At 37.8% G+C, this 27,660-nt stretch overlaps 1 protein-coding gene across 8 annotated transcripts; it reads right to left on the bottom strand.

Annotated features, from left to right (window-relative positions):
• Positions 1-1,373: 1,373 nt before the first annotated feature.
• Positions 1,374-26,014, bottom strand: ANKRD10 (ankyrin repeat domain 10). 8 transcript variants are annotated; one of them, XR_007708647.1, is made up of 6 exons: positions 25,644-25,903; positions 19,389-19,541; positions 11,496-11,587; positions 10,938-10,972; positions 8,753-8,878; positions 1,374-3,193 (listed from the first exon to the last, which is right to left on the bottom strand). XR_007708647.1 is itself a non-coding variant. In XM_050712571.1 (5 exons), the coding sequence occupies exons 1-4, from the start codon at positions 25,842-25,844 to the stop codon at positions 10,942-10,944; spliced, it is 531 nt and encodes a 176-aa protein (XP_050568528.1). In that variant the 5' UTR covers positions 25,845-25,903; the 3' UTR covers positions 3,131-3,160; positions 10,938-10,941. The 8 variants fall into 8 exon arrangements, 6 of the variants coding, with proteins under 6 accessions (XP_050568541.1, XP_050568538.1, XP_050568528.1 ...); XR_007708649.1 differs by lacking the exon at positions 10,938-10,972 and having other exon boundaries at positions 1,374-3,160; XM_050712571.1 differs by lacking the exon at positions 8,753-8,878 and having other exon boundaries at positions 3,131-3,160; positions 10,938-11,026.
• Positions 26,015-27,660: the final 1,646 nt, after the last annotated feature.

Consider the following 27,660-nt stretch of genomic DNA (forward strand, 5'->3'; position numbering starts at 1 on the left):
GCAGCTAGCTCTGCTAGGTCCATAAACTAATATAAAAGCTGTTAATGTAAACAGACTTTATTATGGAAAGGAAAACAGAAATGGTTCACTGCACTGACCACGTATAAGACACATAAGGAGTTTAATCTCTTACATGCAATCTATCTCTATGTCAGTCCTTGATTATGAACTGCAATTATGCAAACTATCAGGTGAAAAAAGAGGAGAAATAATCGAAGATTCTTTTGGATATTAAGCAGTCTATATATGACACAGACTGCATCGTTTAAAAAAAGGAAACTCAGAGAGGTAATCACTATAATTAAGTAAATTGTCAACTACCTCAGTTATTAGAGATGTCCCATGAAAGGTACATCCCTTCATTTCTCACAGCTGCTTACAAGAACAATTTGACTACATCAAGGATACTTTAACTAAAACCAACTTCAAGACTTGGGTTGCAAAAGAAAAGCAGTGAAAAAAATGCAAATCTTTGGACAAGACGGATGGAAATTTCATGTTTCTTGAAAAAAATTCTTTTCCATCCATCCTTGATTTTTTTTTTTAAGTTAAAAATCCTTTCAGTACTAGTTTTGAGCTGACTTTAACCCTAACCTTGAAATAGCCAAAGAAACTGAGAACATACTATTTGATATTAAATCTTCAGGTAAGCGGCCCTTTTATTCTTTCTCATCATACTGCAAATACGACAGCACTATTTCTCCAACTATTACTCAGAATTTATAACTTACCAAGGAACTTTTCTGCAGGTTTTCTCTCTCCTCCCTTCTCTCTCTCTCTCTCTCTCTCTCTCTCTCTCTCTCTCTCTCTCTCTGTAAGATACTGCACTTGAAAACAAGCTTGTATTTCCTTTCAGGTGTTTTCTCAAAACTAGGCTACCTAGCTGAAAGAAGACCAAGCATGTAACAAGCTACACTGGTATTTTCCAAAGATGCTTTTATGAAGTAACTATCAGTAATGAAGATGTGAAAGGATTGAAGAAAGTCACATTAAAGAAAAGAAAATCAGGCTAAGCCTTGCAACATTACATGCATTTTACAATTAGACAGTCTTTCATTACGTAGTATTCACTGACTCGATACAGTATTTTCTAAAGGTGGTCCTATTTACCGTCAAACCCCCTCTCTTCTCCAGTAAATCAAGTCCAAAAAAGTAGATGTCTCTGAAGGTGGTAGGTTCAGCTACAGAAACAGGTGGAGAAGCTCAGGAAAACACACTGAAAACTATACCTCTGAAAAGACATTTTTTTTTTTGGCACCGACTCAGACAGGAATATGTATAAAGGGTTGAATTGAAAAAAGTGAGAAAAATCTCTGACTTAATCTTACCCAGAACTAAGTGCAGTTTTCATTGTCAGAAAATTGATTCACTCTACGCTTAGAAAGCACAAACCTTGCATCATTTCCATTTGATTTTCCATTCATATTTGAAAAACAAATGAGTCCTCTTAAGATAACTTGGCGGTATTTCATTTTGCTTTATAGTTTATTCATTGTATTTATTACTCTTATTACTGCAGTTAAATTAGAATCACAAAGCATGATGTTATTTACCCTCAGCCTTCTTTGTAGACAAAAATCCAGGAGCTGGGAATGATAAAGATGTATTATTTTCCTTGAAGAATGGAAGTTTGGGATGCTAACACCAGAACAAAAGAAAAAAATACACTTGGAAAGATACATTTTCACACTATAAAGTTATTATAAATAGAAAAGGTCCATGAGAAAAGTTGAAGGAAATCTGGATATGGAGAAGTAGGTGATCTTGAGGTTTCTTGACAGATTACATTTAACACTTGAATTCTGTAGTGACAAGTGTTTTATAAATGAACTGAAAGCACGCACTGTTTGAGTTAAAACTCTGACTTTTGCATATACATTTATTCACATACCTTCTATAGTGCTTAAACAATACTCTTACAACCTAGTATTTCTTCATCCATCAAGAGATGTCCACAGGTAGTCTTCAAAACTGACTAATCTTGGCATGAAGAGGACTTTTTTTTTTTTAAATTTTGTTTTTCTCCTTCCAGTTGACATCACAACTCCCATTTTAAAGGCCCAGTTTATCTGAGAGTCTTGGTATCAAATTAAAGCAACTATAGAGAGGACACTGTTGAAGCTTATGCTTAGTTATTCCCTACTTCTGAAATGCTTTTAAAAGGGCTGTGTGTGTAACTCAATTGCTGTTCATACATAAATAAATATCCTGACCAAACAGGATTTGCATATAGAAACACAAAGTCAACTTTCAATTTAGCCTTAGTTTAGGGAGATTTTTATTATCTCAATCTAACCACAATTTGTTGTTTTGAGAAGTTCACTAAAGGAAGGAAAAAATCTGAGGTAAGCTCTCAGAAAATATGGAAGATAATTCCACTGTGATTAAGGTACAGAAAGTACAAAAAAATTAACTTAAAATTGTTTAAATGTACTTTCTTGTAAGGAAGATTTATTTCAAGATAACTCTAAAAAAATTACTCTTCGAAGGATCTGTGGAAAGAAAGACTTGTGTTTCTTGCATTGACTTAAATTATACTGAATTTACTTAGACGAACTTGATTCTAAGATGTTTCAGTTGTTCGTATTTTTTATATTCATTGAAGGAAAAAATCAAGTACATTTCTATGCGTCTTCGATATGTACTACTTGAAATACTCTATCTTCCACTTATAATGTCACATACCTTGAAAAACAAAACAAATGTTTGCTACAAAAATTCAACATTCAATCTTTTTGAAAAAACATTCATATGTAAAAAAAATCCTCTAATTTTAAATAGTGATTACATCACCTACAGCTCACTGTGTTTTTGTTAATGCCATGCGACAATCTAAGAAAATAAACCACAGTTTTTGTATATCAATGTAATATCTGTTAAAAAATACTGATCTCAACTTATCTATTGTTAGTTTACAAATAAAAAAAAAGTAGATAATTGTAAATTAGGGTAAGCAAAGCATGCAAATCTATAGATTCTATATCTGAATTCCTAGATTAGCATTAAAACCAATCACCGCAACAAATACCTCAACAGTATGCCTTGTGTGCAGAAAGGAAGCGATACTGAACATTCAATGCCACAACTGTAAGGTTTTCGGAGAAGCACCTGTGGCAGTTTCAGCAGTTTCTATATGGAATGCTCCCCCTTTCTAGGATTACTTGAAAAAATCAAGTCAATTCGAATTACGTAGCTGTAAAACATTGACATGTGTAGTTTTCACAGTTTCAGAATCTTCTGTTTGATTTAAACGGGCAATGGTGCATAAACAGGAAACTTATAATCATAAGGGATCACATATTTGCAGGCAACATTAAGATTAAAAGTTACATTAACATACATAAAGTGCTGTAGCACATTATTCATTATGTAAGCCATTATCATGTGACCACCTTAACAACAAGATACTAAGCCTTTTATGCCTTTAAAGCATTATTACGTTCATCCTGAAACCAATTTGTCAGTTCTTCACCGAAATTTATACAGAATGGATTAAAATTACCAGTCAACTCATGGCTTCAATTACTTTAAATTTAGTAGGCTGTATCTCAAAAGAATTAGTAACTATTCCTATACAAAAATTAGCAGATAGAAGGATTAAAACAAAAGGAGAAAGAAAAAAAGAGATCAGAACACGAAAACGCCCACAGTGAGAAAAGAATTCCTATAAACATCAGTATACTAATCTAAAATTTCTACAGCAAAGTGATTTTAAAATACTAAACTTTAAGTGTTTTAACCCTTTGGTGTCCAAATACAAAAGTCACAAAATTGTTTTGATTTTTTTTAGATACCAAGAGAAAAATTTTCTTAACTAAACAGATGTGTGCCACTGCTGGGGACAGCTACAAAAAATCACGCTAGAATTACAAACTGGGCATCTACAAGCGCACAAGTTGGTGCCAAGTTTTTATTTCACAACAAAACATGCGGCAGCTGAAATTATTTTAGACCTTTTAAAACAAGGGTAGAGATTTTCAGAACATCCTCCAAAATCGTAACCAGGTGAGCATACTGGAAAGAAGGAAGCTCTTCTTTGTGAAGACACTTGTTTCACCTCAGTATCAAGGTCCGCGAAGAACTACGCAGCTGTAACAAGCTCTCGTGTGTATTAGACACATTTGCTCACGATTGAGCAAATGCTGGCACAAGGAAGAATTCATTAACCATGGCATGCAAGTTAGAAATACTACAATCACCACCATCAGATGTTGATTTATTGATTTGGTTTCTGATTTAAATGCTTTAAGAAAGACCTCAAGCAGTTGACTTTGATTTTCAGTATCTCTTGTAGAAATGATTCACATTTCCAAGTAAACTTTTATCTGAAGAAATATGTGACTTTGCCAGCTAGTAGCAATCAAGAATATTTTTTAATTTACGCTCCATTACATAAATTATTTCTAAATACAACTCACAAAGGTATAAAGGACTATGTTAACTCTTAAAATGACAGCATGCTTGCAACACTGCATAACAGAAAAGACCTTCACTATGAAAATGAAAGTAGAAATTTCCTAGATCACTAGCAACAATGAATTCCAAACCAGTTTCTTTTTAGTATTGCAGCCACTTTAAGTCCAAAGACAATAGAAGAGTTATTTAGCCAAAAAAATATGAAAATCAGAACCATCACTGCTGTTACTAGTATGTTTCTAGACACAGACCAGGAACTCCAGATAAAGTTGCTTACAATGAGAAAAACATTATGGAAGACTACTAAGGAAAATTTCAGAGTAAACTCTGAACTGAAAAGATGAACAGTGTTGTAATGCAGATTCCTCAAAGATGCCTCTAGTAGCAAATACAATCACCTTATTTCTCTCGAATGTATAAATTGAGAAGCAATGACAAGAGAACTTGAAAAATTAAGAAAGCAAGCTTTTTCCAAATGTCCCAAATGCAGAAAAAAAGTTCAAGAGATTTAGTATAAAAATCATGGACAGTAAGAGCTTGGGAAAACTAAAGAAAGAAGGTAAATTAATTTTAAACAGGCATTTTTGTGCCAAAAGGGGAAAAAAAAATCAAGAATTGAAGGACTAAAGGTATCAGATGGACTTGTTATTTTCCAGTAATAAGCGTGGCAAGGGAGAATGTCTTTCAAACTACATAAAACTTTATTTTTTGTTATGCTCTTACTCAAGTAGACAGAAGATCTTTTGGATTAAGAAACTACTGACATGCATGAAACCACTTTAAAGGAGCTTCACAGAGTATTTTCAACTTAGTTTTTTCTTATTGAAGAAAGTCTATCTACCAGGTATTGAAAACATCTCGCAAAATAGAAAGAAGGAATTGATCTGAAACAGAATAGTAACATTCTCCCTAACTGATAGCTTCCAAAGCTCTTCCACAACTTGCTAAGCTCTATGCAGTGAAATCCAACGCATAACCTGTAGTAAACGTCACACAATTTAAGAAAACTGTTTTTGACCAACCTGAACATGTTGTGGGCCATGCTACAATTGCCTGTCTTTTTTTTTGTCCAGATTCAAAGACATCAGTTAAACTATGATCAACTCAACTGAAAAGACCCAAACTAGAATAGCAAATGAAACCCAAATCAACGCATCTACTACCAGAAGTTAATTGCAGCTTGTTTGCTCTAACAATTCTGCAGTCAAAATGCATCAGCAGATCAAGCACGGCATCCATGCAGATCGCCACCACTATGTCAGGACTAACCACCAGAACTATGCAGACTATTGTATTTGGGAATATACTGCATCCTCGTTTCTTCTAGTGTACCTAACATGATGTGCTCCATCCAAGTTTCACTCAGTAAAACACTGGCTTCTCCACCTGACTTAACTGCACCTAGTAATAGTTTATTTTACAGAAAAAAACAACTCATCTGAAGGGAAGCTACGCAGTGAACATAAGCACAGTGTCATACGTAAAGGAAAATCACTTGCCCCTGAAAAAATCCTAACATTCCTGTCAGAAATCTGAGTTATCAAGACTTTAAAGTCTTGGTAACGCCTCATTTTTCCTTATCCATGTCTTTTTGGACTGAAGAAAAGCCAAGAAACCACTGTTATAAATCACAAAGGCTTGCCACTAATGACTAAGCTCCTCTATCAAGCTGGACCATATCCTGTATCCCCTTTATGTTCCAGAAAGGTCACAAAATATCACGGCTTTAATGAAGAATTTAACTTTACTCATAAAAAGTACCACCTCTCACATTTTTCTCTATTTCTGAACTTATGTCAACAACTACTATTGTTATTCCACCTCCACTAAGAATAATCCACTCTCAAACTGAACAGCAACTACTGAGTTTGCCACAGCTTCCTGTAATTACTCAGAACAGCTTTAACTGTGAAAACTACCCTTTTCCATCCTGATTTACGCTAAGACAGGGCCTCTCCCACTTTCTGGTTTATCAGCTATCCATAGATGTATGATCTGCTTCAATATTCCCAAATCCTTCCTTGAAACTAACCCAAACTACCACCTTATTTCATGGTCACAGATCATATTAAGTTCTTCTACAACAACGATCAAATATGAAACCAAACATGCAAGAAATTAGCAAGCTTTATTTGTAATTATTGTGCAGAAGAATTAGAATTTCACCACTGAAATGTACAAAACACTTTGACTCTGCCTCTCTGTATGAATTTATATAGGACGGGAAAGGAAGAAAGAGACCCCAAGCCTGTAGCCTCCATACTGCAGAATGGTAACTACATGAATACTGTGGTGAAGGCCCTAAAAATGTTTCTGATATATAATGAAAACAGAACAGCCACATTTTTCTTAGCTATACCATACTGTCTAGTAATGCAACAGTAGTTAATCCAAAAGTTTAACTGCTCAATGGGGAGCTGGCAATCAGGTTTGCAAAAAGAATCACGTATGAAGCAGTTTGAGTTTGAAAAGTACCAAACAGATCATATAAGTATTAATATACTAATTAACGGATAAGAACTATTCTGTTGAAACAGTACATAACTGCTATTCCCCTAAACAAAAAAAGAGTGAGAATCAGAAGCATTATTCTCAAGACGGGGTTATGGACCATAAGACAGTAGGATGTTGCTTTTTCTACGCTGAATCAGTATAGCAGTGCAGCTTTGGAAATTAAGAGATGTGACTGTAATGGCATTTCACATCAGAAGTATTGTAACACCACACAAACAGGCTGCAGTTCTATATTCAAAGTTTGGTAGCTAAGCTAGTTAGCTAACAAAAACAAGCATGTGCTAAAAACATTGCAAGTCTCTGCTAAGTTTTGAAGAAAGCAGGAAGAAAACCAGAAAGATGAAGCATTACCTACTTCCAAGTAATAAGTGCAACTCAGCTAACAGAGGAGATGTCTAAACCCTGAGACCCTTTCAGGGAACAAGCCATATAAGTTTCCCTAAAAGGGGAACTGATAGAAGTAGCAAAGGAATAGCTGATTTCTGCTGTTTATGCTCATGAACTCTACATGAAATTCTTCTGTCTGTTCACTAAAGAGGACTGAGTTTCAGAAAGTAAAGTTGCAAAAGTACAAATGAGAAGAACAAAAGCTGAGATATCACAGGAGTGGTCATAATTAAAATGTGAAAGATGTCACTTCAAAGAGAAAAGTATGACAAGAATTTCACAATTGGCTAATCGAAAGGAACTAAAAAAGATCTGTTAGACTTCTGTTGTGGAGAATGAAGATCCGTTGTGAAGAAGTAAAATGAAGTTAAGGATGCTTTTTTACAAACATCACAATGTAGCTCATGACACATGAATTTGCAAAGAAGAATTAAAATTAAGCCACTGTCGAAGAATGGTAGTAAAGTTCTTGCTGCAAAACTACATACTGGAGATAGGATGCTTCTGGCATTATAGGAGTGAATTTACATATTCAAACAAACCCAAGACAGCTTTAATAAGAAAGTGGCTGAAATATCTGCCTCAGCTAGAATTATAACATCATGATAAGTCTGTCATCTGGTAGAAACAGATGTATGGGTATCATTTATTCCAGCACGTCAGTTACTTTCCCCAGACCTGACAACCAGGGCATGGGAAACCAGAACGGAAAAGTAACTCTTCAGGGTCTTGCAGCATCCCATCACGGTATACAAAATGATTTCTCCAAAAACCGTACGATTTCTGGTAAGGAGATAAGAAGATTTCCTATCCCAATATTCAAGCATTTTGACCAAAAAACCTCTGAAGTGAGCCAGTACTCGTGCTCAATTGGATGGATGAATACCAAGCCACATCCTGACCCTTAGGGTGCATCTCTATCCCAAGAGAACATTGCATTTGAAACTTCTCTCCTAGCTCTAAATCAAGTCACTAAGAAATAAGCAACTGTTCAAATGACAGTTGCAGATTTGTTATTCAGAAACAGGTGAACATGATGATGCACAAGTGAACTGCATCGAAACAGCCAAGGAATGAGAGAATTACGTTCAAATTAGTATAATTAACAGCTGCATCTGCTTACTGGTTTTTTTGATTCAATAGTATCCTGTGTTTATATGTGAATTTTATATTTATATACATGCTGTGATACAATCTTTAAAACTGTATGATATCCAGCATTTCAAAAATAGAGTAAAAGAGCAAAACAAAACATGGCACCAAGAAGGCTTTTCCCTGTAAAGAGCTGTGGACACTTGTTCGTCACCATTGTAAATTATACACGATTAACCATACATAAATTGCATTAATTATGCCGTTTCAGTGAAAATCCAGCAGTTATTATGGATACTTTAAAAGGTACTATCCACATTAAAAAGTCAGTTACACAGCAAACCTTTTCACTCATATGAGGACATTGTGACCACCTGCTTCCCCCTCTTCAAGGGTCCATGAATACCATAGTTAGTGGAGCAACCATTTTTATGGCTGTAGGACATACTGTGCACAGAATATGCTTCAGCTAAAATGAGAAGGTAAATACCACAAAAAAAATCAAAATATTTTCACTAGGGTACAATTATTATTTTTTAATATTACTAAAAATTTACACAGGAATAGAGTCCCAAATTCTCTCTCATCAATTAGAAAAACAATGCAACAACTTCATGAAATTTAGAGACTGCAACATATTGTATTTCTCTGCAAAAGCAATATACTAACAAACCTGAAATAAAGTAAACTAGAACAATTCAAGTGAGGCAATTACTTTTATCCTTACTGGACCACTGTTAATATTCTTTGGCTTCCAACATAACCAAACAAGTGAAATATGTAGGAACAGGGCAGACACTGATATCGAAGATTACACTAGTCCAATTTATTTTATTTTAACAGCAGTATTTGAATAAGCACTCATAAATAGAAAATAGTTTTCTTGCGATATTACACTACTTATTACTAACGTTAGTGTAATAATGAAATCTTAGCATCCCTATTCTACTTTCTGTATAGAACTATATAAGGGATGGTACAATACTTATGTAAACTATAAATATCAGGGATAAGTGGCATATTTGACTATTTGCAGTCAAAAGAGACATTGCATCTTCACGTTAACTAGATTTTGATACCATAACTGTATGAAGAAATAAAGACAAAATTGTATTAGAAAATCTAACCTCCACAAAAAGGCCATGCTCACCATCAATAGAGATCAGCACTTTAGTCTTAAGTTAGTGCTTAGTTCTCTATTTAGTAAAACTCTTGCCTTTGTCCTACACAGTCAGTGATCATTTCAGTTAAAATATATTAATTAGAACTAAAATATATGGAAATGCCCCTCTCCTTTTCTTCTAATTGAAGCCACAAAATAAAGGAGACAAAACTTTCAGAGCACCTACACTTTCAAGACACTACAAAAATCAGGAAATCAACATAGCCATTAGATATATGGGTCCAGTTTTCAAGCCCAGATGATCCAAAGTTAATCAATGTCAGAACTGTACCTATGGATTTGGCCTAATTTAACATCCTGAGCCTGAACACTACGTTCTATGGAATAAATCCTCCACCCCAATCAGTCAATTAACTCTCTCTCTCAGATGGCAGGGGCAGACTTTTACCCAGTTCCTCCAAATGAGGAACGTGGGCTGCTCCACGAGTCTATTGCATTGGCATCACTTACTTTACCATTTATGGGATAGGACCTATGGAAACTATGACCAGTCTATCCTACTCTAACACAGATGGAATTCAAAGTTGGAAAATTGCAAATTCAAGTGATTTCCTGTTCCTAAAACTGATAAAAAAGTCAAAAGGCCAGAAACACATACGAAGTTTTTTGACTATAGCTTGCAAAGACAACATTTAAAAAGCAAAATTTCAAGCATGTAAATTAAAGTTGCAGCCACATCTCCAACCTCCACCATTCAGCTCCTACTTTTGAATCTCTACGGATGTAACACTTTCTCTTCATTTACATCAGACCCAAGTCACTCATTTCATGCTGTTTATGCACTTCTGCAACTTCTCTTTTGATTGGAAACTTTCTGAAAAATCACAAGATTACATACTAATTGATGATGATAATTAAGGTTTGCTCAATTCCACAGTAAATTTAAATCCAAGTTTATCCTAAAACATCTGGAAGTGAGTGCAAAATGGGAATTTATGAATTTACAACTGATTTCATGAACTTGTCAATAACTGACCTTGACAGCTGCATAAGTTACCTCACTGTAATTTTTCTATGAAGTAATCTCTCATATAAGAAAATTTGTTCATTACTATTAACTTTAAAGGTTCTGTATTTCCTGACTACTCTATGAGACCATTGAAAAAAGTTAAATTTTATGGTAGATTAATCAGGGCAGCATTACAAAAACAGTAAGATGGAAACCAAAGGGTAAAACAAGAAATTAACTACACGATTCTTATTTGACTTACAACTCAATAGTTTTATCACATTGCAGGTTAAAATACAGTAACTAGTTACCATTTAAGATAAAAAAGGCTAGTTCTAATTAAAACAAAGTTCTAAAGTATTTACATTATTATAAGCCATAGAGCTTATACTCAACATTTCTAGGTGAAAACTGCATCCATTTTGTCCATGCTGTAAGTTGCAAAAGTTTGTGAGATTTTCTGAATGTTTTTGCAGTACATAAACCTTTAAAGAAAAAAGTTAAGAGGGCAAATATACACAATACACTAACAAACAGCATTAAACTAACTGCAAAGAGTGTGTGAGTTGCTATTTTGCACATAATGTTGCTTTTGCATTGTTTTCTGTATTTATTCACCAGTGTAAGGTGTAAATTAATTGTAAAAGTAACTACATGCTAGATAAAGTGTATAATTTGGGGCCATCTCACAGAAGCGAGATTCATTTTTTAATATATCACATATAAATGCAATACTAATGTAGCACACTGGTACAACTTCAGTTAAATAAACTTTACTAGACATGCAAAACATCTTGGGCCTTATTACAGTTGAACATGTCTAGCTGTCTTTTAATCATGTGTCTGCTGTTTTGATTTTTCTTTTTGATATTAGTATCTATGTTTACTGGTCTAAGTTAGTCAGCTAAACACACAACAATCAACAACGACACAAAAAAAAAACACCTCACTTACTCTATTTGCGCACCGTGAGCCACAAGGGCACTTATGGAATCCACACTACCAGACCGTGCTGCTTTATGAATAGGAGTTTCACCAACATAATCCTGTAAAGACAAACTACATTTTGTCAAGCATAATCTTCCAGAAAAAGAATCTTATTTTTACACTACTCATTTTAATTGAGAAAGCAGATATACATATATAAAAAATAAAGCAGCATTTATGAGCTAGCAAATACATCAGGTACTTTATCAGTATTTTAAATTTTGCAGTAGGCTTTCATGTGATTTTAGGAACAACAATAAGGGCATCTGACTTGCATATGCCTTTAGCCAATGACTAGGTAATCAGCAAAATCATATGGAGCAAGACTTGTTAATAAAGAGATCTGTACATACTACTGGAACAAGTTACTCTAATATTTATTTCCTAGCACTTGCATTCTCCAGCACGTTGCCCTGAGCAAGCCATCTTGAATTCAGAAGCACTATGGCCAAGTTTGTGGGACTACACTGCTTTCAAATCCTGCTGACACACTTACCCAGTACTGCATTGCACAATAAACACCCTCCAGGTGAGATGTATCTGTGAATAACTCTACTGTAACATAAGCGTGCCCAGTGCTCACAGGCCAGGACAGATCTCTCCTGAGACACGCACATTTGACTTACGTGTCCTATATACTATTCTTTTTTGTCTACCTTTATTCGTTTAAATTCCATTAGCGTTAACCATTAAAAGCATTTTGTTTTTCAGGCAACTCCTCTCTACAAGCTAGTTTCACAGGTAACAGGGAAAAATCTACACAATTTTACGAATGCAATTGGTAAGCAGCAGGTGAATTCCATGCATCATGACCTCAGGATGCAGATGAAATTCAGGACTTGCAATTGAACAACTATTATTAATGATTACTTATTTTTAATCACTATTAATTGATACTATTAATAATAAGGTATTAGGAATCACAGAGAAGAATTCATAATGAAACATGGCCTTGAGGTAGCAAGTAAACGTTCAGTTAGTTTTGTTATGTTTTTTTCAGTCCTCAACATTTTCACTGCACAGCAAGCTTTTCCTTCCTCCCCACCCTCCTTCTTTCCTCCCCAAATTTTGTACAGACTTCACTGTCTGCTCCACTGACATTAAATATAGTCTAAGCGTGAGTACCTCATTCTTGCTTCTCTGTTGTTTCTTTTATTAAAACATCACCACTAGCTATTAAAGTAACATAACACCTTTACCGACTTGACAGTCTTTACACACAACGGTGTTCAACGCTTAGCTCTGCAGTTCTGGCTACGCTTCAGCTCTATCTGAAACACGAATACATTCACAATACGATCTTACCACCATCCTGACTGAAGGTAATGTGCTTTAAATTGCCTGCCAAGCTTCTGAGAAATTCAATCACATTTTCTAGACCATGTAAATGTAACTCAAAGATTAATTTTGGATTATGTTTCATATACTCTCAATTTGCTATTTGCCAATTTTATTATACAGTGAAGTATTTTTATAACACGCTACAAATTCACTAAGGGTAAGCAAGTTTACCATTGCTTAAGACATTTAGCCAAACAGTGAAACACCCAGCATCCCCAGCAGGGAACAGCAATGGTACCAGACAAATTTTGCCTTATAAAACTAAGGCAAATTGCTGAGGCTGACAGAGTTTGGCGACAGAAAAAAGCAGAAAACTCCTTGGAGTCCTTAGTGATTATGAAAGAGCCATGCACTCCTTCCAAAATGGCTGTTTGTAGCTGATGGATAGAAGACTGCTTTTCAGTGAACTTTATATAATTCCTCCTATTTATACCTTTTCTAGAAATTACAGGAAGACAGACATGTTGAATGGAGGACACAATTTTATTAACTGCCTACATGGAAACTCATCCGGCACTAATTTATCCAGGATTTTCTTAATAGTGTAATACATTTCCCATCGTAGCAGCTGTCTTCGATTCATCATTTTGTTATTATTTCCATTCCCCCTCTTCTGTTAAAGAGATGAAAGCGTAGAAAAGAAATGACTGGCCTCTTAATTTTGTTCAGCATTAGTATTTACAACCCTACCCCTAACTGAAGAGATAATCATCAATATAAACTTTAGTTTAGGACAAGTTAGCGCATCTTGCCAATGCATATGACACAGATGACAGAAATCTTTATTAGACCCACAAATCTAGCGTGTTGCCCAGTTAAGATCTAGATAGCTGAACTACGAAGTACTGCTGAGGGAAACGTTAGAAAGATAAGAAAGGACCTTTGCAAAAGAGCTCCTCACCACTGCATTATAAAAATAAGCTGAGCTTATAGCAGGTAATAAACATGTCACCAATGACGAGAAAAGGGTTAGCATCTCAGAAAGAGAATACATGTCTTGAGAAGGGCTTCTTTCAGTCACTGGCCCAGAAAAGCATGCACCTTTTCTCTAAAGCTAAAGAATTTAGAAAACACTTTGAGATCAGAATATATGAATTTAGATTCTTATAGCGTTCCGTTTAATTATGGCACCTCATTTTCCATCTTACACTAACTTTCATTGTCATCTTTTGAAGTTCTACTACAGGACCAAAACTATTTGCTCTTCCATTTATCTGAAATAGGTTTCTAGCTTTGCAAACAAAGAATTCTCTTTGGGTTACAATCTAGAGTGAAAGGAAATATATATATGTTTCCCACTGAAAATGGCTTGGAAATGTATGCATTTTTCAACACATCCAAAATCACCCATAGAGGCAAATAAAGTACTCTATGAGACTGAGCACAGTTCTGTTTAGATTTAACAATTGGAATGGATGGCACTAAACAGAAAAAACAATGTTAAGTTTTTTCTAAGAACAGTGCCTAGGTTGCTTGGCTTTATGCTCAATTTGCACGTTACCATATTTTCATGTATGTTTTCATTTTCACCTCTTCCATATGCTTTTTTTTTTTTGGCTGGGAAGAGCAACCCCAGTTATTTTATTTTGAAGGACTCTAAAAATCCCCTGATACTACCTGCAAACTGATCGCAGTTCCTGTATATGAGCTTCAGTTTGATATAACCCCTTCTGCAATGATATTGCAGGAAAGGAAATATCAGTAACTTGTACTGGTCTTTCATAAATAGAGCAAAACACTTCAGGGTCCCATTTATCCTTCTTATGTGACACTGCTCCAACAGACCAAACTTGACTCACGATCCAGAAGTCCCACAGCAAATAAATGACCAGAAAAAATAATAAGATAGTTTTCCCAATTTTATTAATTTAGTATTCAAGGTAATAGAAGTTTGTTTGCTCTTGTGAAGACCAAGTACACTGCTCCAAAGTAGATGACAAAGTGTCACATGGCATCACAGGCACAGTCACTTTTTGCAACTCACTGCCACTGTCAAGCCATGTCTTCCTCCTTTCCCTTGGAGGAGCACTACTTTCCTTTTGGAAAGACAAAGGCAGGTTTTTTGTTGTTTTTTTTTTTTTTAAGCTTGGGGTCATGGCTGGATTACATTTGACTATTTTCATTTTACTGAATAGGTATCTTGCTCTTCCTTCCTTACTCTTTTTGTTTACATGCCTGGGTCTTTCATATCTTTGGCTTAAATTCTCTTCAGTAAATCTCAGCTTGCATTTCATCACTATGCTGCTCAGCCTCAGACATTTCCTCTACAAATTAAACCTCTCTCAAACTCTTTGCTTATTCCAAGTCCCCTATACAAATATCTATATTTGTATTTATCCAGTTCAGTCTAGAGCATTTTTCCTCAATTTTGGGATATACATTTCTGTTGGCCTTAAGATCTTCCAGTTCAACTTTGCGCAAACTTCCTATTTTCTTCTCCAAGTGCCTGAATATAATTCAATTAATCTCACTCACTGGTACTTTTATTCCTCTTTCATCTAAAAGTTACTTACCTGTACGTTTTTCTTCTTAAAATGTCCCCATGAACATTTACACTGAAGGCTTTTAACTATGTATGCACTATCAATGTCCAAGACACAGCATTATTTTACCTGACAAGAAATAAAAGCCAGTGCCATTTCTTACTCAGCTGACTGAATATCAAAGTCTATCAACTGATCACACTTCCAGAAAGTGTTCAGACTTCTTAGACCTAGCGCTCTGTCCTTCCTGAAGCTAGAAAGTAGAAGCAGGAGAAGATGGAACATTTTTCCTCATTCTTCGCTAAAAATTTGCTTTGAATTCATGGTGGTTTCTCCTTCTGGATTTTCAGTATAGATGAGAAATGATGGAATGTTTCTATTTATCTGGCTTTAGTCCAAAATGCATGTAGTTTTATATTTTAGACAACCTATCACACAAAAGGAATGAGTCTTTTCTCCTCCCCACCAAGGATATTAGGGGGTTTACAGTTCTTGTGAGTTTGGGTAGTCTAACCCCTCCTAAATCTGTCTGCCATCACTACCAAATTATGGTAACTGGCAGCATGAAAAGTAAGTTAACATCACCTGTAAGGATGCAATATTTCTTATCATTCCCCTTCAAGGCAGGCCACATGATTATTTTTGTTTGTTTTTTGGCCAATCAACGAAGGCAACATACAGTAGAAACATTTGATATGCTGAGGTCAGATGGAAAATATATTTAAATGAAGCAACAGGCTTTTTATCAGAAAAAATTCATGATTATCTGATGCTAATATGCACAGCAGCACAGAATCAGTCTGCATTGTGACAAGGATAAAACATCAAAAACTTCATGGAAGTAGCAGTGTAATTGCTTTGCACTGTCAGAGTGTACTAAAGCAGGCAGGAAGCTAAATGCAGGTCTTGTCTCACAATATTAAGAACTATTAGCAGGCACTGCTCACTGAATATAAAAAGAAATAAGACTCTCCTGCACGCGGTGGCAGGTAGAAACAGGCAGGAATATTGCTTGGCAATTTGGCTTTCTCTGAATGTTTATGGTGACCCTCAGGGAGGTGAGGGACTGGGGGTAAGAACTGCCCACCAATCAGGGGAAGAAAAAAAAAAAAAGACATGATTCTAGCCAGCACATACAGTTATACGAGAAGGCTGGACATCATGGGATATACTCACAGAATTTATTTTGGAGAGCAAGGTACAGTTGGGACAAGCAGCTTTCAGCATTTGTCGTTCATTGCTGCTGCCCGAGAAAGATCCCGGGCAACTGTCACCAGCACTGAGATAATCATTTTAATGTTTTCCTAAACTTCAGGGCAGGCAGCATGGGCTACAATACCTCAGGGCAGATATGAGAAAGCATGTATGCAAGTTCTACCGAGTACCAGTGGTTTACATTAGGATTGAGAGACTTGAGGAGATTCCTTTTCAGAAGCTATCCTTTTCTTTTTCCAGAGGTGATTGGTTAGTCTGTAGCCAGTGACCAGGAGTCAGTTTGGAAGGAAACTTTTACTAGTTTAAATATCAAGTATTCCCAGATCTTTCTCAGCATGTGTTTTGTATCCAGTGTCCATGGAACACTTGTCCTCACACAAGCATTAGCCAGTGACTATGTCTGTCTGAAGTACAGCATCAGTCAGCGAGCTGGAAGGAATAAACAAAATACACATCAGGAAATAGTGCTCCAAAAGCTCAAAAGTGTGGGTGGAAGCCCTAGATAATCACCTGAAAGAGCTTGGAAATTAAATAAGAAACTAGAATCACTTATAAAGCAGTGCAAATCAAACAAGAATAGTAGATTTTGACTGCAATTCAATAAACATCTGGAAGGAACTGGGGAGAGCAAAGCATGCACTGTGCTTTACATACTCGTGTGCGAAACATTCCAAGGTATCTGTGGGTTGTTTTGCTGTAGGTGTCACAAAGGTACGCTGTCTAGCTTTGAGTGCTCGTGCACGTGAAACCAGTGTGACTGACCAGCTACATCTTAACAAAGAGCTATTCTTGTTTCAACTGTCGTTTTTAATTAACCAGATTTCTTCTTTTATCAAACCAGATCTAAAATACCTCTTCTTGTATGCTCAATTAATATTTTGTGGGTCAAAAAAGTTTTTTATACAAGTGTAATTTGATACTACTGCAATCAACAACATACAAGGGTTCCACAGCATGAGCTCTCAGTACTGTCTATGTTGGCACCCTTTGCCTGTCAGTATCTAAATCTGCCTTTTGAAGTCTTCCTAGGTCTTCCTATTATTTAGATTTGGTCTCATGACAGGCCATAGATTTATAAAGACTCCTGAGTCACTGGCTAGTCACTAAGACTAGCCCTCTCTAAGATGGAGTGAGTTACCAGTCTACTTTTAACTATGTGTCACACTGCCTTCTGCTTTCCCTCACAATCATCTGCATGTTGCCCTCAGCCCATGGAGAGTTCTCTCTGCACTCCTCTCCTCTTCTGTTGGGGGCTAGCTACCACTTTCTTCTGCGTTATAACCTCACCCACTAGATGTTCCAGGAGAGTAAGCTTGTTCTTCAACTCCATTTCAACCTCACTGGTCAGTTCTTCTCTTTATCCTCTTAGCGGGAAACTTTCATTCTTCTCATTCATTCATTTTCATTCATTCTTCTCTTCTCATTTAGCAGATATCTGTACATCTTTATTCTGTGCATGCCATGTTTCCTCTCTAATCACAGTTTCTTTACATTCTTACCTGGGCTCCAGATGCATTTCTAGTTCTTGTATTTTCTCTTCTGATGATTCTACCACTATGCAGCAATAACTTATTGTGTAAGTTACTTTTGTCAGGTATCAAGGAGAAGATGCGATCTATAGCCTCTGCATCCAGTCACCTTCATTGTTTCTATAATTCTCCTGGTGTCTCACAGCTGTTCTCAATGCACCAGCCTTCTTTTCTGAAAACTCAACACAAACTTCCCCATTTCTTATTTTTTTGCATAACTTAAAAAAAATATATATATAAAAACAACTCTAGAAAGGCAAAAGTTCAAGTTCTTCAGCAGTCTTAGCTTAACTCTACTGCATTTAAAACAGTCTGGCCATTAAATATTTTAGGAAAAGTATGATGTAAGTTTAACAGAACAGAGATTTTACAGATGCTGTGCTGTACTACAGTTTTAGTAAATGCATATGCTCTAGTAATAATTACTCTTATAGGACATAAAGAATCATATTTTTAAGTACTGTTTTTAAGGGAACACATTATGTATGCACAGCACACATAATAGATCCGTTCAGTACTGGAAACATTTTCTCCAAATGCATGTTTTTAAGCACTTGATTCTGTTACCATACCAGAGTGTAACAGTCCTTTACATGCTTTTTTACTATATTAATGTACTCTATACTACAAAATAAATTGGTATCTATACCCATGGTAACAGTAATGGGAAACTATCAATTAAAAAACAAACACCCCCCATTCTCTCTTTGATAGTCAAGTACATATTTCTAATCTACTTGCAGGAAATTACTAGAAAAGCTTTGGAAATAATCTAAGAAAGAAAAAAGTACGCAACCAAATGCATCTTAAAATAAATCATGTCTTACTAGATTTTACTAGTTAGACATATGACTAAATCATCAAGGACCACAAAGGTCTCATGGTTCTGTAGGTAGTGGCAAATTCACTGGCTCATTTTTTCAATTCTTACATATTAAGTAAGATGTTTCTCACTAGTCTCTTTTTCCTTCCCCTAAAGATGCATTAAAATATCAGAGCATTTGGTAATGCTGCCAGCATCAGAGCAGCGTGGTACCATTTTGTTCAGGGAGAAAGATGTCAGCTCCTAAACCAAATGTTCTCCAACCCTTTAGTGGCCTAAGACAATTATTAGTCCTACACCTGTACAATAATCACAAAGCCCTGTACCCAACAATTAAGTTATTTAACTTCAGGGGATGTTAAAATTATTTTACCTGTATGTGAACATAGGGATCATATACACTGTAAAAAGGGACCGAGACACTTCTTCCAAAATTATATGCAGACATGAAATACACATTAAGCCATACCTGTTTGTTTATGTTGGCCCCCACTTGAATCAACCAATTCAGGCACTGTGGATGTCCTCCAAAAGCAGCAATGTGGGCTGGTGTTTGAGCAAAACGTGTTGTACTGGCATTTACAGAAGCTCCGGCTCTTACTAACTGTATTAGGCACTCCAGCTTTAAAGACATGAGGGAATAAAACCCAAAAAACATTACACAGATATGCTATGACACAATTAGCACATGCTAAATAAATAAAACCCCAAAAAGCTAAACTTACTATCGAAACTAAGTGGACACAAAACAAGAGAGAACATTAACACTGGATTTTCCCCTTCCTCCTTATTCCTGCCACCCTCAGCCACAGATTGTACCTGAAAAATCCTAAATTCTCGTCCCCCAAATTGAATTCTGACATTAATTTTTGGGGTGGGGAAGAGAACAAGTAATACCTCAGAGTTAACCACAAGAGCTACTTGGCTCACTTTTGTTAGGCAGAAAGTTTCTGATCTGGCAAAGCTGCAAACGTGATACTAAACAGACATTATTAGCTAACGTTTGCCAAAACAAAAGTGTTGTTAGGAGATACGCGGACCTATTTTCAGGAGAGTTCAGAGAGAAGTAAACCAGAAAATGCAAGAAAGATTTTAAATTTCTTTAATATTTTCTGAAAGTGACAGAACCTGATTATTAATAACCAATATCGTTAATACTATGCTAAATCTATACATGAAATACGTTATGTTTACTGCTTTCCTGCTATTATAGCTGAAGAATTGTTAAAAACAGTATGCATGTCTGTGGCAATACCAAAACCAGCAAAGCTCCTTCCTTTAAAAAAAGGAAAAAGAGTATTTTGCCACACTATATTCTGACTTATTTTGCTGTCCTGCTAACCAGAAGTATCCGATATCCAGCTACTATATTTAAGTGTTTGCAACATAACATTTGTGGAAGCTGCGCAAACTGCAGCCATGATGACCTCAACTTTCAAAAATAGTCAAAAAAACAGAGCTCTTTTCCTGTCACACAGTAACATTGCCCTTCTGTTGACAGGAAAAGGAACGCACTATGCTAAAAAACAAACAGTTTAGTCTAGGCTTCCATTTATTGTGGTCAAAAAACAAACACCCCCCCGCCCGCACACGCATGCGACAGTACAACAAAGGAACTCCACACTGACTCGGGGCATTGCTTCACGTAAAATGACAATCTCCTGGTCTGTCTCGCATAGTTAAAGGAAATGTTTATTAGCTATAGGACTGCTAGGGAATAATCTGTTCATAAAGAAGTTTTGAAAAAGCATCAAAAAGTAAGCTGGCAGCTTGATTACGGATAGAGGCACGAACATCACAATTTCAGGTCCTTCTCTGCCTCTGTACAATGTCTTTTTTTTTTTAATCTGTAACTTCCTGATGTCGATGAGTTACATGAACAGGATCAACCACTGTTAGTTTTTCAGACACACTGTTCACTTCAGCTGTATTTTTTCCCTGTATAGTTCAAACAAATGCATTCAAACTCTATCCTGTAGCATATACAAAACCACTTTTTTTTTGGACAGTAATGGACCTGACATAAAACTACCATTAACATACCATAAATTAAGTGTCCAAGAGGGAGGGGAACTGAAATTTCACAATGCTAACAGCTCTAGCTCCATAAATTTCAACATCACCAAAGAAAAAAGGTTTCTTTTCAAAAGCAAACAAGTAAGTTTGCTGAAAAAAAAAAGAAAAAAAATGCATATATATACACACACAAAAAAATACAGTAAAAATGGTGTAAGATAGTTTGTAATTCCAATGCTAAATTACCCAAATAATTTTTGTGTTTGCTACCCTTAAGGCTTTCCTTCGTGTCTAGAAGTTCGCACACCAATATTGCTGCTAACCCTTAATGATTACTAATAATTGTAATCATTACTGTAATCATTAACAAATGATGCGATAGAAAAAGCACCAGCTATACCAAGATGTTTCTCTACTATAACTGCAAGCAAAAGTAAAATTCAGACAGTTTTTAAAACAATAATCTTTCAATAGAATTAATTTGAAAACGCTTTCAGAAAAGCACTGCAGCTTCAGGAAAGAATATTTCCTCTACAGAAACTGGGCTGCATCAACTTCCCTAATTATACAGACATCATGGCTTGCCAATTGCAAGGGGAAAAATATTGGAACTGGTGCACCCGTGTCATCTTGCACCGTTTGAATCTGCTTTATAAAATGGCTATGCGTCACCGTGGACTTTGTGCTTAAATTTTTAACTTCATGTTTAATTTCTTTTCCCTTGTATCTCCCCCTCTCCATCTCCTACGGGGTTTTAACAATGAAGATAACATTTCATCCCATTAAAAGCCGAAGCAGGGTTCTTCTGCATCATGGCTGTCAGAAAAGCCTGCTTCTTTCTACGCTACTGAAAAATGAGGCAAATTATTCTGTGAATAGAAAAAGACAACATACCTAAGGACAATACCCCACCAGAATACTTATGTTTTAGATTAGGACACGGAAGTCCGTTTTCATTGAATAACATTTCAGAAGGTATTTTCCACTGTATCATTATACCTAAATTGGAGGTTAAACTGATTTAACGGAGACAACGGACAAGCCTCCATATAGGCCACAATTCTGGCACGATACCAAGGAAGAAACGTGTGCTTTATCTGTACTACTTTTGTTCCAGAAGAAACAGAATGTACTTACTACTGTTTTGCTTCCTTTAATGTAAACAGCCAAACGGCAAAAATAAGAGTAGGAGAAGAGCACAAGCCAGTAGATATAATCAAAGGAAGCAAAAAATACACGTGCGAGCAGTTAAAAATGAAATTAAGGTAAGCATAAAACAAAGTGAATCAACAGTGACTTTTTCTTTAAACACAAACCCTTTATTTTCTACCTCTCTGGTAGCTTTTTAACGATTTTACATTCTGACCTATCTTCTCAAAAATCTGCATAACATCAGTGTAATTTAGGGCACTATATAATTAACTCCAATTTGAACACAGCAGCTCTAATGGGAATTAATTTACTTCTCAGGATATAAGTACTTCTCTGCAGTGAGGGAATACCCTGAAAATGGAAACTCCACCACAGATATCCAACATGGCAAGTACATTTGGACATGCTACCATCTATGATCTCTACTATCTTCCAGAAGGAAGGAAGTGGGGGGCAGATGGGGATGGACAGAGCTCCATACTGTCACCATAACATCACATATTGCAACCAGGAATTCTTACCTACTATTTTTAATGGTCACTGTTGGTATTTTAATTATTGATTGTAAGGTCTACAGGTATGTTTCATAGTAAGCTATATAATTATTCACAAATACTGTCTTTCCTTTTTTTAGTATTAAGATATTATGTTTTTGTTGACTGGTATTAGATCAGTTATTTCCCCAATAAAAAGCTCTATTATCTTTTTGCATATTCATCTCCAATGGAACTTACTTTTGTTGCTACTTCCCTATTGCAGGGCATCTGCAACTGTGTGCAGGAAGGCAGTTCTACAGCTTTATTTGTAAGTGATTTTGCATTGTCCTCTGATGTAAGGGGGACTTTCCTCTACATTCTGCTTGTGAAAGAAGTGAAGTAATATCCATAGATTGCTAAAAGTCACCAACCCTAGACTGATGTTCTGTGCACATGCATGTGTATGTGTAGGAATTGTTTTGGACTTGCTCACGGCAAGTTGTTCCACAAGTACTTCTTCCCAAAAATAGCTGAATCAGTTTCGTCATTTCAGTCTCCTACAGAGATGCAGTTAAAAACATTTGTGTCTGATGGACCATGCTGCTGAAGTGTCCTATACCAGAACAGCAACGAAGTTCTGCTGCCATTTAATTTCTTGCAGGCAAAGAAAACCAAGTGCAAACCCCACAAAATCTAGCACGACAAAGAACCACCACCGCAGCAAAAAAATCTTGTTCAGTAATTTTTGAAATGTTCATTTGGAGTTAAAGTTTAAGACCCTGATACTTTAAGAGGCAGAAAAACTTTCCATTTGCAATTATGATCAGTCTTAATTTGAAAAGATAAAATCAATAAACATGAATAAGAACATAAAGACATGCATATGGGTGTCCACTAAAAGCAGCTATTGTTTCACTTTTGGCAATCGCCTGTTAGCTTGTGAAAGGTTGATTTATGACTACGCCAAATGAACACAAAGTAAGTCAAGTCTGAGATCCAATTACAATACTGGAACTTTTCAAGTGTGTTGAAACACAGGAGGTTCCGCCCAAACGTCAGGGAACACATTTTTCACTGTGAGGGTGACTGAGAACGGGAATGATGGTGGGGGTTCTCCTCCTTGGAGACCTTCAAAAGCCACCTGGACGTGGTCCTGGGCAGCCCGCGCCGGGTGGCCCTGCTGGAGCAGGCGGCCTCCAGAGGTGCCTGCCCACCTCGGCCACTCTGGGATTCTGTTGCAGTCTCTGCCTCAAAGAAAAACATTACCTAACAAGACTGTAAAATGCGCAGATGACTTTCGTACGTTGAAGCTGCCTAGCCTCTGCCACAAAACTTTTTTAAGAAATATATGCAAGGTGATATCGAAACGTTTGTAGCCTGTGTCATCTTTGCAAGTTTCATTTCACTTGAAAAATGCTCCTGCCCATTTCACATGCAACAGCAACAACAAAAAGAAAACACACCACAAACCAAATTTGATGAGGATACCTAAGAATAAACACAGCAAATACAGTAGCTTGCAAACCGACTTGTTCCCTTCAGCAACTTTTTCTGCAAGTCTCTTGCAAGAAGCGAACAGCGGGAATAGAACGTACACAAGAACTCTCATATCCTAGCACGGCTGGTAAGAAGCTAAAAATACTTAAGGAAAACAAAACAAAACACACGCTTGAAGGACAAAAGCGAGACTCCCACGTGCACGCACAAAAATTCCTATGATAACGGTTAAAGGAAACGGGAATCATAAATGCAAGACAGACAGAAAGCCTTGATGCCAAATCAGTATCTGCACTTTTTGTATGAGCTTACTTCAGGACAAAATTTATGGTACTCCATTTCTGAACATAGAAGATTAGCTTCTGAATACAGAGAAGGGTGTTTTTTGTTTGTTGTTGTAGTGTTTTTTTTTTTTTTTTTTTTTTTTTTTTTAAGACTGTAGGATTACTCGGCCGTGTTTCTAAAATGTTTGCTGGGTACCGCAGATCAAATCACTTGCTGTACAAAATCCATCTCTTAATGTACTTGCATTATGTCCGCCTAAGTACGTTCATTTTCCTTCCCTGGCAGACAATCAATACATAAATAGAAATATATTGTGAATGGGAGGGAGAACAAGAACAAAAGGCCCTCAAAAATCAGAAAACAGACATCGCTGAGGAAAAAAAACACACCCTCCAGGCCTGAATTCTGCACAGGCTGGAACACTCATAGCATTATAAATAGAAAAAGCATATGTAAAGTGAAGAAATTAAGATACCATTCATCTTCAGATTTGAAGGTAAAGATAATTCGAAGGAGAAAGGTGGTTAGGAAAAATGTGGATAGCAGGCTTTTCCCATTTGCCCCTTCCTGAAAATGGGAATTAACAGCTATTTGAGTGTGTCAATCCAATAAAGGCTATTTATAAACTCATTTATTTTGTAATGACACCAGAAACCTCATCTAGCAGGCTTCAGCCGCTGCCCCCGGGCTTAGAAAGATCACGTAAGGTTCTCACGGGGCTGAAGGGAGAGGTTTCAGGCCAAGCAAACTCCGGGCCGCGTAAACTCTACCCTTCACCTAAATACGGAGCTGCCTGTGGCATCCAGAAACAACACCTACGGCTCAGCGTGGCTGCTTTTTATGTTTTGATTTTTATCCGCCTGGCAACAGGGCGGTTAACTCCGCTCTCGCACACGTGCGTGTGCACACCGCCGTTCATTTTTCGCGCCGAGGGCTGCCCCAGGGGCACAAGCATCTTCTGCCCCAGCTCCCAGCGAGGCGGCCGCGACGCACACAACAAAGCAGCCTCCAGGTGCGGCGCCTGACGACGGCAAGGGCCACCACGACAAGACTCTGCAGGCAAAGCAACGAGGCACGGGGAGAAGGGGAAGGGGTTAGCGGGGGTGGCCGCCGCCCGCTGCCCCTCGCCCCGGCCGTGCCCTGAGGGGAGCGGGGCGGCGGCGCCTCCCGGCCGGGCGCGCAAGGGGCTAAGATGGCGCCGCGATGCGCTGCGCGCGAGAGGAGCTGGCGCCATCCCTCTCCTCCTCCTCCATCCCTCCCGTCCCTTCTTCCCTTCCCTTCCCCCGGCCGGGCCCCACCTTGCCGAAGTGCGCGGCCCAGTGGATGGGCGTCCAGCCGTAGAAGGAGTCCTCGGCGGCCAGGTCGGAGCGGGGCGAGCTCTGGAGCAGCGCGCACAAGGCGGGCAGGTCCCCATCGCGGCAGGCGCGGTGCAGGGGGAAGCGCAGGGTCAGCAGCTCCTCGCTGGAGAAACCCGCCTCGGGGCCGGCGCCCAGCGACATGGCGGGCAGGGTGAGGCGAGGAGAAGCGAGGCAGGGCAGGGGGAAGCGGCGCTGGGGGCGAGGGGAGGGGGAGCGGGAAGGAGGGGGAGAGAAGGAAGGAGCGGGCTGGGAGCGGCGGCGGCGGCCGTCAGGCACCGAGCACAAAGGCGGCGGGGCGGGCACCCGCGGCCGGTGCCGCCCCTCAAGGGCGGGGACGGGAAGGCGCCAGGCGGGGGCGAGGCGGGAAGGGCGCTCGGTGGCACAACCGGCGTTCTACCCTCATCCCTTCACCTCCTCTTCTCGGCCCCCCCTTCCCTTCCCTTTCAAAATTCCCCCACAAAATCCGCGCCCCCCACCGCCCCGAGCACTCACAGAAGCAGGTTGCGGTAAAACCGTGCCTCATCGACCCCTAGCGGCCCCCGCCATCTCACAGGGGCTGCTCGTGTGGGTGCTGAGCTGCCAGCCCAATATATAGGGTCACGGAATGGTTTGGGTGGGAATGCACCTTAAAGATCACCTAGTCCCAAATATATAGGATCACGAAACACCTCGAGTTGGAAGGGACCTTAAAGACCACCTAGTCCCACTCCCCTGCCATGGGGGTATAGGATATATAGGTATGGCGTTGTTTTCACACCACATCCCCATCAGAAAGTGCATTCTGGCTAATTTCAGTGCTCTCCAGCGCTTGGAGATTGCTATGGGTTTGTGCTACATAATGGGTTGCAAAACAAAGGATAATTTCATTAGTGGCCGATTCGAGGGATGGTGCCAAATTTTTGCTTGCAACTTGAAACCAGTCCTTGAGTAACTGACTCCACAGAAACCTTAGGAAACTTTTGTTTGTTGCTCCTAATTATTTTCTGTCGAAAGTACTCGTGAGATACTTTTCAGGCAGTAGTAAACTTAAATTGATGGTAATTTGTTTGCGTAAATCCAAGTACATTCATTTACCCCCCGAAATCGAGGGATATTTCTTTTTCAGTAAACGCTATTAAATGGTGTAAGCCAGGAATTATGTCTGGGGGCAAATAAGATACAAATCAACTTTTGGTAAAAGTACCAAGAGGCCTAAACAATTTTAAAGGCTTTTCTTTAATATCAAGTGAAATTGATCATTAAACACCTTTTAGCTATTATATGTGTACTTCACCAAAATAAAATACTACGTTTCTACAAGGCTGTCAAGTTATAAATCTCAGAATAATGTGTAGAGGAGGGTGAATTACAAATGAGCCCTTTTATAGCTGGTTACCCTGAAGCACAAAAAAGCTCAGTGCTTTGTCCAGGGGAGGGAGTGCTTCCAGCTACAGCAATTTTCAGTTCAGTACCTGGTCCTTTGCCTTTCAAAAACGTTCAGCTGATGCTGCATCTGGCCCCAGCTTTCACAAGTTCTGAGAGTTTACCATCTGATATACACTTCTCTTTCTGTGTTATGTGGATTTTTTTTCCCATATCAAACTTCTCTAGGCAGATGCTAACCATTTGACTTGTTTTGAGATTAAATAATAAAGGTACCATAGGATAGAGCAGTTGAAAGAAGGAAGGAAAAAACCAACAGCTTACGTTATAAAAATGGTCATTACCAGAATGGCTGGTATTAAAGAAAACAGTTTCTTAGTTTGAAAACAGGCAAGCTGTTTTTCACTGCGCTGTGTATAAGCACTGACATTTATAGTCACTCGTGTATTGTTTATAACTGTCATAGAAAGTGATGAATATTTAAAACTTGGGTTATAGGGAAGATGAGCAAAAATTAAATATTGCGTTACTAAAGGTTCATATTCAAGATTTGCATGTGGTTTTTGTCTCTTACTGGCATGTGGAAACTGCCATA

Source organism: Cygnus atratus, chromosome 1 (assembly GCF_013377495.2).
Source record: "Cygnus atratus isolate AKBS03 ecotype Queensland, Australia chromosome 1, CAtr_DNAZoo_HiC_assembly, whole genome shotgun sequence".
Classification (NCBI taxonomy): domain Eukaryota; kingdom Metazoa; phylum Chordata; class Aves; order Anseriformes; family Anatidae; genus Cygnus; species Cygnus atratus.

Excerpts from the sequence above, each read along its gene's own strand:
- ANKRD10 (XM_050712571.1), bottom strand. The coding sequence starts at position 25,844 with ATGTCGCTGGGCGCCGGCCCCGAGGCGGGTTTCTCCAGCGAGGAGCTG. Across the intron at positions 19,542-25,643 it reads GGGCCGCGCACTTCGGCAAG|CTGGAGTGCCTAATACAGTT; the intron begins GTGGGGCCCGGC and ends ATGTCTTTAAAG. Across the intron at positions 11,588-19,388 it reads GGGCCAACATAAACAAACAG|GATTATGTTGGTGAAACTCC; the intron begins GTATGGCTTAAT and ends TTGTCTTTACAG.